Source organism: Trachypithecus francoisi, unplaced genomic scaffold (assembly GCF_009764315.1).
Source record: "Trachypithecus francoisi isolate TF-2019V2 unplaced genomic scaffold, Tfra_2.0 Lachesis_group2, whole genome shotgun sequence".
Lineage (NCBI taxonomy): Eukaryota > Metazoa > Chordata > Mammalia > Primates > Cercopithecidae > Trachypithecus > Trachypithecus francoisi.
In genome coordinates, this window is record NW_022681465.1 from 160,910,747 (window position 1) to 160,922,867 (window position 12,121).

The 12,121-nt window shown below is 39.6% G+C and overlaps 2 protein-coding genes across 6 annotated transcripts in view; one reads left to right on the forward strand and one right to left on the reverse strand.

Moving 5' to 3' along the window:
• The window catches only part of RAPGEF6 (Rap guanine nucleotide exchange factor 6), a 224,999-nt gene extending 217,150 nt beyond the window's left edge, over positions 1–7,849 (forward strand). For 2 of the 5 annotated variants that reach the window (XM_033181325.1, XM_033181327.1), the window contains 2 exons: positions 2,557–2,871; positions 4,497–7,849. In XM_033181325.1, coding sequence (XP_033037216.1) covers positions 2,557–2,871; positions 4,497–4,522 — 341 coding nt within the window. In that variant the 3' untranslated portion in view covers positions 4,523–7,849. The remainder of the gene's footprint in view (positions 1–2,556; positions 2,872–4,496) is intronic. The other 3 variants (XM_033181331.1, XM_033181328.1, XM_033181326.1) reach the window with 2 other exon arrangements.
• Positions 7,850–9,477: 1,628 nt separating this feature from the next.
• Positions 9,478–12,121, reverse strand: part of CDC42SE2 (CDC42 small effector 2) — a 145,996-nt gene continuing 143,352 nt past the window's right edge. Inside the window, exons 9-10 of the transcript XR_004430088.1 lie at positions 11,654–11,810; positions 9,478–9,492 (exon numbers count right to left, since the gene is read on the reverse strand). The gene's annotated coding sequence lies outside the window, so the exon portion shown is untranslated. The remainder of the gene's footprint in view (positions 9,493–11,653; positions 11,811–12,121) is intronic.

Here is a 12,121-nt window from a genome sequence, read left to right on the forward strand (position 1 = left end):
AGTAGTCAAAAAATGGCATTGGGATATCTTGGCCCTGGATTTTATCATTGCAAAAATTCATTCTCTAACAACCTTTCTTTCCTTCACAAACAAACAAATTATTTCCCAAAAATTCATGGTTTCTCAGAGACCTTGGAGCAGCTATTCAACCCGTTAAAATGAAAAGTCTGATGTGAAGGTATTTAATTAGAGGGACAAGTTTGTTTGTCTTTTTTTTGTTTTTAAGTTCTTTTTGGTTTTATTGAGGAATATCATCGCATTAGTGTGCAATAGTAAATAAAGGGATTATTCTCTTTATCACCTCATTAATTGTTCGGACCACAATTGCTATGCATATGTGGTAGAAACATTGATTCTGCTGTTGATTTTAGGTAAGTGAGAAAAAATGCGATAAGGAAGTCCAGAACATTTTTCAGTATTCTCTTTTGGTGTACATCATGAGTAGGCCAACTCCTGTTTGTGAATTCCATTCCAAGCTTTCTTAGTAAACATTTTTAGTATTTAACCATCAAATACTTTTTACAAATTTCTTTCCTGGACTGTATAAATACATAGATATAAAACTCCTGCTTTTCTACTTATATGGAATGACTATACTTTGAATTAATATCATAATCAACTATTAAATTTATAGAACAGTCATAGTGTCACATTTAACTACTAAAAATGTGAAGGTGAAACATGTTGATCTTATAGTTACTTTTCAAATTGCGTTATAGGCTGGGTTTTTAGCTCATTCATTTTTTTCCAACTTTCTTTTTTTTTCTTGAGACGGAGTCTTGCTGTATTGCCCAGGCTGGAGTGCAGTGACACGACCTCAGTTCACTGCAACCTCTGCCTCCCAGGTTCAAGCAATTCTCCTGTCTTAGCCTCCCAAGTAGCTGGGATTACAGGTGCCCGCCACCATGCACAGCTAATTTTTGTATTTTTAGTAGACATGGGTTTCACCATGTTGGTCAGGCTGGTCTCGAACTCCAGAGCTCAAGTGATCCGCCTGCCTCGGCCTCCCAAAGTGCTGGGATTACCAACATGAGCCACTGTGCCTGGCCCAAGATTTTTTATTGAAGCCTTTCAGGTAACCACTTTATGAGCATATGTGTATACGGAGATACAAAAAATCTTTTTCTTGTCCGTTGAGGAATATAGATTTTTTAATCATTTATTTCTTATTGACTGTGGGCAAATCACTTGCCTGCTTTTTCTTGTTATTCTCTTGGCCGCCTCTCCACCTCTATCACCTCATCCATCCCATCCTCAAATGGGAATGGAACGCCTTTCTGACCTTGATAGTACATGCAAATTTTACTGGTAGAATTATAGAAAATTCAATATGGACAAACCAAATTCTCTAATGGTAAAGTTAATATTAGAATTATTTGATGGTCTTTTAAAATTTATTCAGCTTGTATACAGACAGTTTTTGTGTTTTAAAAGTCACTTGCAAAATCAAGATATTCAGAGCCATTTTTCCTGTTGGTCTTATGAACTAGTCTGAATTTCTTGGAGCTTCCGCTTTAACCTATTTATGATGATTTTTGAAGCTTTACCTTAGTCTCAGGACTTACAAATTTAAGTAAAAGGATTTAAAGTCATCATTGTTTTTAATGTCTGCTGAAAATCTGAGAAATTTAAGGTGAAATTTCAAAAATTCTGTTTTTTTATTCTCAACTTAATTACAACACAGATGTTAGAAGTAAAGTTGTTTTTTTTGTTTGTTTTTTTTTTTGAGACAGAGTCTCACTCTGTCACCCAGGCTGGACTGCACTGGTGCGATATCGGGTCACTGCAACCTGCACCTCCCAGGTGCAGCAATTCTCCTGCCTCAGCCTCCCGAGTTGTTGGGATTACATGCACCCGCCATCACACCCAGCTAATTTTTGTATTTTTAGTGGAGATGGGGCTTCACCATGTTGGCCAGGCTGGTCTCAAACTTCTGACCTCAGGTAATCCACCCACTTTGGCCTCCAAAGTGCTGGGATTACAGGTGTGAGCCACCACACCTGGCCAGAAGTAAAGTTCTTGAAGGAATTAGTTCCTTCATACCAACAAAGTTAAAGTTTATATGCTGGGACCGAGAACTAATATGCGCAGGAGTGCCAGAAAACAGTGGCTCATGCCTCAGGGAGAAGGTGAAACAGCCCTTAAACAGATGGCCTAAATGTCATTTCTATGTAAACTCTCCCAGTTTACAGAGAATAGATGTTTAGGGTGAACTTTTAAATGTTTCTGACATCTTTAGGGCTGGTGTGACTTCAGAAGTTGTCACGTACTTCTGTGATATGGGGGCTGAATTACAGAAGGAAGCTTGTCATCAGTGCCATCTCCTTCAACTCTCTCATTCTGTTTAATGTTTACAGGACTTAATATAGTTGTTTATGTATTTTAAAAAGAGGTTTGTTTATTCAACTTTTTAAAAATGTTTTTAATCTGTCATCATTCAAGTTTATTCATTTTGTCTGTTTTTAAGTTCTATTTTGTCATTGTAATAAGTTTGTTGTTTTTCTTTTTTTTTATTTCTTTTTCATTAACATTTTCATTGCTTATTTTTCATGCCAGTGTACTGTGTCACCTCACCCAAGAAGGATGATAGGTACAGGGAGCCACCTCCCACTCCTCCAGGATATTTGGGGATTTCTTTAGCCGACCTAAAGGAAGGACCCCACCCACACCTAAAACCTCCAGATTATAGTGTGGCAGTGCAGAGATCAAAGATGATGCATAACAGCCTCTCTAGACTGCCACCAGCCTCTCTCAGTAGCAACTTCGTGGCCTGTGTTCCATCGAAGATTGTAACTCAGCCTCAGAGACATAATTTGCAGCCATTCCATCCTAAACTAGCAGATGTGACTGATGCAGATAGCGAAGCGGATGGTATGTTGACAAGCTCTCTTAACGGCTCTTAAATGAATTGCTGAACACATTAAATGGTCTTTACTCTGGTATTTTATGGTAATTAGTACTTGTTTCTTTAAATGCCTTAGAAATCTCTGTTAAAAAGTAAGATGTTCCTACAGGCAGAGTGCAGTGGCTCAGGCCTATAATCCCAGCACTTTGGGAGGCTGAGGAGGGCGAATCACCTGAGGTCGGGAGTTCATGACCAGCCTGTCCAACATGGAGAACCCCCGTCTCTACTAAAAAAAATACAAAATCAGCCAGACATTATGGTGCATGCCTGTAATTCCAGCTACTTGGGAGGCTGAGGCAGGAGAATCACTTGAACCTGGGAGGCAGAGTTTGTGGTGAGCCAAGATCACACCATTGCACTCCAGCCTGGGCAACAAGAGCAAAACTACGTCTCAAAAAAAATAAAGTTCCTAGATAATAGTATGGGGGAGTGTTTTGGGTATGTTTTGTTTTTCAAGACAGGGTCTCACTCTGTTGCCCAGGCTTAGAGTGCAGTGGCACAATCATGACTCACTATAGCCTCAAACTCCTGGGCTCAAGCAGTCCCCCCAACTCAGCCTCCCAAGTCTCAGGGACTACAGGTGTACACCACCATGTCTGGCTCATTGTTAAATTTTTCCTTTGTAGAGACTGGGTCTCACTATATTTACCAGGCTGGTTTTGAACTCCTGGCCTGAAGCAGTCCTCCCACCCCAGCCTCCCAAAGTGTTGGGATTACAGGCCTGAGCCTGAGCCACCACACCCAACCAATGGTGTGGGTTGGTTGGTTGTTGAGACAAGGTCTTGCTGTGTCATTCAGGCTGGAGTGCATGATCATGGCTCACTGCAGCCTCAACTTCCTGGTCTCAGGTAATTCTCCCTCCTCAGCCTCCCAAGTAGCTGGGACGACAGGCACACACCACCACACCCGGCCAATTTTTTTATATTTGAGACAGCATTTTACCATGTTGCCCAGGCTGGTCTTGAACTCCTGGACTCAAGCAATCTGCCAGCCTCAGTCTCCCACAAAGTTGGGGTTACAGGTGTGAGCCACTGTACCCAGCACTGATGGTATATTTTTTTTAATGAAATGTGCGAGCTGCCTATTTCTGTGTGCCTAGTACCCTGTGGCTCAAGTGGAATATTCTTATCTTTGATAAAACAGTGGCTCAATCTAATGGGATAATTTTGAGAAAAAGCAGTTAACATTAATGGAATTGTATTTTACATTAATGCATGGAAACTTGAAACTGTGTTTCAGATGCCAAATTATCTGAAATGATTCTATTGATTTAGTTCCTTTTATTAGCAAAAGTCTTGACTGAATTTGTAGGTGTGCCAATAGTTTCAGAAATGATTGTTTTATTGAAAATAAATGAAAATTTATGGTTTTAAACAAGAGTAATAAAGTGATTAATAACTATGAAATTCCAGTTTGTTGTCAACCTTCAATGTGATCAGAAATCCTAGGTGTTATTATAATAAAATCTGGTCCTCGAAGCAATGTTTGAGAGGATTTCTTTGTTGACTTTGATTTTCTAAATAGATAACTAGATTGTTAGGATCTCATTAATATGCTGATCTGCCAGTTAATTATTTTTTTTTATTTTCAGAAAATGAACAAGTTTCAGCAGTCTAGCCTTTGGATGACCTATTTGAAAACCACTGAAAGTTATGGAGGAATGGGCAGAACCACCTCATGATTCTGCAGGCCATTGCTAACAAACAGCTCATTGCTACAACCAGTCCAGAGGTTTTATTCCCTCTACTCCGAGCAATGAAATAGACTTGAGTTATGCTTCCTTTCATTTAATTTCTGCAGATGAATAGTTTCCTGAGCAATGGATGCTATGCCTGGATACCAGTCTCCACTTTGCACGCCAGAACTGCCTTGGGACCACAGTTACAGAAAAAAATTAAACTCAGAGTGATCCTTCTGTATATTGCTATAGATTTTTCTTTAATAAGCTATTTTAAAGATAGTGGCATTATTATTTCCAAGCCATAGCTTGGGCGGAAGGACAGATTGAAAGTATCTGTCAATACCAAGGATATTCTTGTATATTTGAAAAATAACTTATTATTTGCATTGTTGTGGTTTTGTTTGTATTTGAGAGCTCTTGTTAGCTGATGTTCATGTTTGAGGTCATAAAATTGTCTCTGATCTGACCAAACAGAAGTCATCTTTACAGAGGTGATATGCTTGATCTACACAGAGATGTGACTTGATCTGTAGCACCAATGCAATGTAGGTCTCAGTTTGAGAGAAATAGGAAGCCCTTTGCAGTTGAGGTGTTAGGAACCTGCTGGTCATGGTGTGGAAAGCCAGATGAAGCTGCCACAGGGTTTCTTGTCAGTCCTTTGGGAAATGGGAGGGAGTAGTTTGGGGAGGAGGGTGGGAACCCTAATTTCCAAAGAATGAAATTTTGATGTTAAATGACATGTAGACAAAATCTTTCTTAAGTGAAAGTTACGCTGCATCGCATTGTAACTAAAAGTATAGATCCCACAAATAGAGAATGGGTTCTAGAGAGTCCTGGTCTATAGAAATCCAAAACTAAAATCTCTCATAACTCAAGTATGGAATACTTTTTTTAAAGAAATTCTTATCATGGGTGTTGTAATCATGAGGATGAATTTGACTTTATGCAGTGTTCTGCACCATGCCACCCCCACGTCTCATAGCACCAGATTGTGTCTGACCTGACATACCCTGCAGCTCTCAGCTGCCTGCAGTAAAATTTTGTGGGAGAAAGAGGAGCTGGAGTTACAGAAATGATTGTCTCTTGGTTCTCAGTTTTTAGCCCTTGAGAGGACATTCTTTTCCAGCCTCATGGGCATGGCACTCTTAATTAAAATTTCAGTGACTGTTTACTGGATGAGGCAGATTTTTCACATTTTTGCAAATATAATGTTTTATATATATTAAGTTTTTCAATTTTTTTAGTGTAAAAGCAAGTGGAATTTTAATAACCTTCTGTAATTACCAAAAAAAAAAAAAAAAAAAAGCCAAAGCCATTAACATGCACTACCCAGATCAACTTGGAGCCAAGATAGGTTTACTTCTGAATGGCTGTCCGTACGTGTCCCACATAGGATTGAGTTGGTTTGTGGCTTCCCTTATAGAAATGTGTTGTCTTTCCCTAGCTGTCTTCGCTCTCTGTCTTCCTGCCTATCCCCCTTCATTTTAAAATCATGTATCAGTTTTAAGTGGTAAATGGTAGTAGTTCATCTTTCCCATCAAAATGATTGTCTCTTTATTTTAGGAATAATAGCATGTCTGAAAAATTCCTGTGGTAAAAAAACGTTAATCTGAAGCTGAAGCCTTAGAAGTGAATCCCAGCTATGATGAAGTGAGGCTTGGTGGTTCCATAGCTTTCTTGGTCCTTTGAAATGGGAAATAACCTGAACCAAAAATCCTAGTTTGAAGGTTACACTTCAGTGATTTGGCCTATAAACAGTGGTCCTCTGATTATACTTTTTTTCCTTCACTGATTGACGTAATTTTGTTTTCATGGCCACAGCAAAACAATGTGAAATATATTTTTGCTATACCCACTTTTTTTTATCAATTCAGATGTCTACTCTCATCATTTTATATTCATTTCTCCAGAAAAATGTGTTTTCATAATGTCTTTATTTATCAGGTCTTTCAAACCAAATGGAAGCCTTACCTGTCTTTGTCCTTAATGGTGTAAATATCTTGCACAGAGTGTTGAGGCCTATGGTTTTGGACTTGTACCTTACAGCTGCCTTTGTTTTATCTATCTAGCTTTAACTGTGAGTGTTCAGATCAGCTGATCACATTGATCAGGAGCCAAAGCCAAATGCTTTGTAGTTTGTTATGTATGTGTCCCTTAAAAAATCATGAGGTTTTGATTTTTCTATTTTAACTAAGGGTACATTCCTGCCTTCTCTTAGTTTGTCATATGACTAGAACAAGAGAAGCCTTAACCTGCATTTACTCCAATTCCAGATCTCCATTGTTTTTGTTTTATTAATTTATAGTTTTAATGAAGAGACTAGTGCCCTCTCTTCCCACTACAACTCTCAATCTGCCAAGACTGTTGAAGCAGTTAACCCTCAGTGCAAACTTTTGCCAAATAGTAAGTTTCAACAAAATACCTTTATAGTGAAAGATTTTGAGAATTAGTAAATCCAGTACATGATTCCATAAAAGCTTATTAAAGTTAATAATTCTCATTTACTCCAAATGATTACTTTCAATATGATCTTTGGGGAGAAAAAGCCTTTGGTGAATTATCTTGAGGGTGATAAGTCACATCATTGCGATCTACATCACCTCCTTGAGAATCTCTCCCAGGCTGAAAATGTGATGGTAATCATGGGTGTTTTTAAGAACAAATCTAATTTTTATCAAGTGCTCTTTCCTCTACAAAAAAGGGAGAAGGAGAAGAAGCTTCCTTAAAACAATGATTATTTTGATTCAATTTTAAGTTTCTACAAAAGGTAATGTTAAAGTATATGTATGCCTTCAGCATTACCTTAAAGGCTAGAAAAACGGCATAAATCTTCAGAAAAGTGTCACAGTACATGTTCAAATTTAAACTTAAATCCTGGTTCATCTTTGGCTTTTGTTGTGCATTTTTAATACTTCTTTATTTTTGATATACAGAATGCAATTGAACTTGATCTTTTAAAATTGAGACATGTAAGCTAATCAGCAAAAGACAAAAACAAAACTGCACATCTGTAATAATCAGATAGCAATTCTGCTGCACAATTCATTGATTGTAAGGTATCCTATAACAAGCAATGTTTGTCTCCTATTTTTTGATACCTCTTAACTTATGTCTTTTAGAAAGACAGTGCCTCTGTATGCTTTTTGTATTTTTACTGAGTGTAAATATTTGTTATATTTTTGGTTAAGAGAATGTAAAAATACCATTTATTATTATCAGATACTACTAATACATTGGTGGAATCAATAAAGAATCTACATTAATCTTCTCTGTACTTGATTATAAATGTATGGAACCTCTGAAATAATTACAAACTTAGTCATTCAAGAGTGCCAATCTAGGACCTGTGTTGGTGTGAAGGCCTTATTTTTTAAGTATCCAGAAAAATTGGAGTGGTCCATTTGTTGTTGGTTATGTCAAATCTGTGAAACACCATAGCTATTGTTTAGGTTTAAAAAATTGTGTTTGATGGCAAACCAAGTAACAGTGGCATAAACTCAATTGGGGCTTGTCTTTTTGTTATTATTGTCTGTTTGTTTTTCTTCTTACAGTACAAAAGTCTACAGGCAAACTGTCCAGGGCTGATACTGTAACTCCTCCACGATGCTATCAAGGATGGCAGAAGTGGGGGTGTGAAAAGGATAGGCTTAGGGGAAAAGATGCAAATATGTGTCTCTTTCTATGCAAAGAGAACAAAACAGTAGTTTCCAGAAGCTCCACTTGAATGTTTGTATTTACATCCCATTAGTTAGACCTGTGTTGCATGACTAGTAGCTCCAAGGGTGCCTTGGAAACTATCTATTTTATCTGAGCAATTGATGTTCCTAACAAATTGAGGATTCTTTTCAATGAGGAAAGAAAAGAACAGATTCCAAATGGGCAGCTAGCTGAGTCTACGAAAGCATGCCTATTGCCCCCTCTTTTGGGCAATATATGTAAATACAGCCACTTGTTTTGTGGGATTAGATCCCAGGACCCTGGCAAAGAAGAATGAAATTCTGCTTTAGCTCCTTTTTAAAAATCTCCTCACAGTTTTCCTTTGGTACCCAGAGAATTTACTCCTATTATAGCTAAGACTTCTACCTTCTTCCAGTTCACCCCCTCTTCACACACCAGGTTTTCCCAGGCCATTCTGTCCCCCTGACCATCTCTCCACAGTCTCACTAGTTTATTTCTTTATTTAGAAAATATATTTCTCCACCGGGCATGGTGGCTCACGCCTGTTATCCCAGCGCTTTGGGAGGCCAAGGTGGGCGGATCAGGAGGTCAGGAGTTCAGGACCGGCCTGGTCAACATGGTGAAACCCTGTCTCTACTAAAAATACAAAAATTACAAAAAACATGGTGGCAGGGTCATGTAATCCCAGCTACTTTGGAGGCTGAGGTAGGAGAATTGCTTGAACCCGGGAGGCGGAGGTTGCAGTGAGCTGAGACCGCACCATTGCACTCCAGCCTGGGCAACAAGAGAGACACGCTGTCTGAAAAAAAAAAATTATATATGTATATATATATATGTACACACACACACACCCCGGATATCAAGCCCTAATCCCTGGACAACTTGTAAATATTGCTTTATTTGGAAAAACGGTCTCTGCAGATGTAATTAAGCATTTAGAGATGAGATTATGAGTGGGGCCTATGCCATCACAAGCGCCCTTGTAAGAGAGAGAAAGATACCAGAAGAAGGCAACATGAAGATGGCAGAGAGAGAGGTAGCCACAAGTCAAGTAATGTTGACAGCTACCAGGAGCTAGAAGAGACAAGGAAGGGTTTCTCACCTAGAGCCTCTAGAGGAAATGGTGCCCTGCCAACACCTTGATTTTGGATTTCTGTCCTCCAAAACGGTGAGATGATGAATTTCTGTTGTCTTAAGCCACCCAACTTCTTGTAATCTGTTATAGCAACTCGAGGAAACAAATGGAAGTTACTATATATGTCTGATGTCAGAGATCCAGTCCCTGCAGTTAACGACGTGGTAGTCCAGAAATGCACTTCCTTTAACACCTTCCACCCCCAAGAAGTGCTTGACAGATGAAGAGGAGAGCTGGCTCTCCCAAAGGCTGCCTCTGGAGAAGCCTAGACAGCCTGTCATTCTCATTTCAGACATTCTGGTAAGTGTATACTGGTATGTTGTGGTTTAAATTTTAATAGTGACTAATAATGCTAAGCATCTTTTCAAATACTTATTGACCATTTGGACCATTTTGTGAAGTCTGTTCAGGTCTGTAATTGTTTGCTGTTTGTTGCTACAGTATTGAAATACTTTTGATTTTTATAATGACCTTATATCTAGCACCCTTGCTCAGTTCATTTATTAATGCTAACAATTTATGGATTCTCTTGGAATTTTCTGCATACTCCTGTCATCTGTTCATAATAACTTACTTATTTCTAGTCATTTTGCATTTTCTTTCTTTTCTTGTCTTATTGCACTGGCCAAAATGCCCAGTATGGTGTTGAATAGAAGTGGTCAGAATGGGCCAGATGCAGTGGCTCACACCTGTAATCCCAGCACTTTGGGAGGCCGAGGTGAGAGGACTGTTTGAGCCCAGGAGTTCGAGACCATCCTGGACAATATGGTGAAACCCCATCTCTACCAAAAATTAGCTGGGCGTGCTGGTGTGCAGCTGTGGTCCCAGCTACTTGGAAGGCTGAGGTGGTAGAAGGATCACTTGAGCCTAGGAGGTTGAGCTGTGATCACACCACTGCACTGTAGCCTGGGTGGTACAGTGAGACCCTGTCTCAAAAAGTGGTCAGTATGGAATTCCTTTCTTTGTTCCTGATCTCAGCGAGAACACATTCGGATGTCACCATCAAGCATGCTGATTGCTGTAGGATTTTGGTGGTATTTATGAGTTTAAGGAGTTTAAGGAAGTTTTATTTATACCTTGCTAAGAAAGTATATGGTGTTGGCCGGGCGCGGTGGCTCAAGCCTGTAATCCCAGCACTTTGGGAGGCCGAGTCGGGTGGATCACGAGGTCAGGAGATCGAGACCATCCTGGCTAACACGGTGAAACCCCGTCTCTACTAAAAAAGATACAAAAAACTAGCCGGGCGAGGTGGTGGGCGCCTGTAGTCCCAGCTGCTCGGGAGGCTGAGGCAGGAGAATGGCGTGAACCCGGGAGGCGGAGCTTGCAGTGAGCCGAGATCCGGCCACAGCACTCCAGCCTGGGCGACAGAGCGAGACTCCGTCTCAAAAAAAAAAAAAAAAAAAAAAAAGAAAGTATATGGTGTTGAATTATGTCATATGCTTTTCTTGAATCTGTTGAGATGATCAAATTATTTTTCTTTTACCTGTTAGTCTAGTGAATTAATAATGTATTTCATAGTGTTACTCCCTCCCTGTCTACCCCTACCCTCCTACCTTACCATTTTATTAGAATGAACTTCCCACTTAGTCATGTTATTATTTCTGTGTATCTCTGGATTTATTTTGCAATATTTCTTTTTTTTTTTTTTTTTTTTGAGACGGAGTCTCGCTCTGTCACCCAGGCTGGAGTGCAGTGGCACGATCTCAGCTCACTGCAAGCTCCGCCTCCCAGGTTCACACCATTCTCCTGCCTCAGCCTCCTGTGTAGCTGGGACTACAGGCGCCTGCCACCACACCGGGTGAATTTTTTGTATTTTTAGTAGAGACAGGGTTTCACTGTGTTAGCCAGGATGGTCTCGATCTCCTGACCTTGTGATCCACCTGCCTCGGCCTCCTAAAGTGCTGGGATTACAGGCTGAACCACCACGCCCAGCCGCAATATTTCATTTAGAATTTTTGCATCTGTATTCAAGAGAGAGGTGGTGTATAATTTTCCTTTCTTTTCATACCCCTGTCAGATTTTGGTGTTAATGTAAAAATGTCCTCGTGGAAAGAGCTGGAAGTTGTTTCCTCTTTGTCTATTCCTCGGAGAGTTTATGAAAGTTTGAACTGTAGCCACTTTAGCCTCCCTGACTCTCGCCTGTCTCTTAAAATCTGGAAAAATTGGTGGACTCTGGCCTGGGTTTCCCCTCCCTTGCATTATGGCCTAGAAATGTTCTTCAGGAAATAAATTCGCGGGCAGTGGCAGGGCTTACCTCTTTTTGTTTCATGTTCGGTCAGCAGTTACTGTTCTTCAGTGTCTGATGGCCCATGTCTTAAGTGACATAGTTTTAGGTATGTTCAGTTTTTTTTTAGTTGCTTCAGGCAGGAGGGTAGAGTGACAGGTATTCCATCTTGACCAAGAGTAGAAATCTGTATGTAATATTTTAATACAACTGTCTCAGTAAATGATAGAAGCTCACACACACACACCCCTTCCCACCAAATCAGTAAGGAGACAGGAGATTGGAACAACATAGTGAACAAACTTTATCTAATGGGCCTATATAGAACGCTGTGTCAATAACTGCAAAATATATATTATTTACAGATGAACATGGATCATTTATTAAAGTTGAATAAATGTTAGGCCATAAGGAAACTTAGTATTACATTTCAGAGGGCTTAAATCATATAGAGAAGGCAGTCTGATTACAGCAGAACTACATACAAATTATGAAATT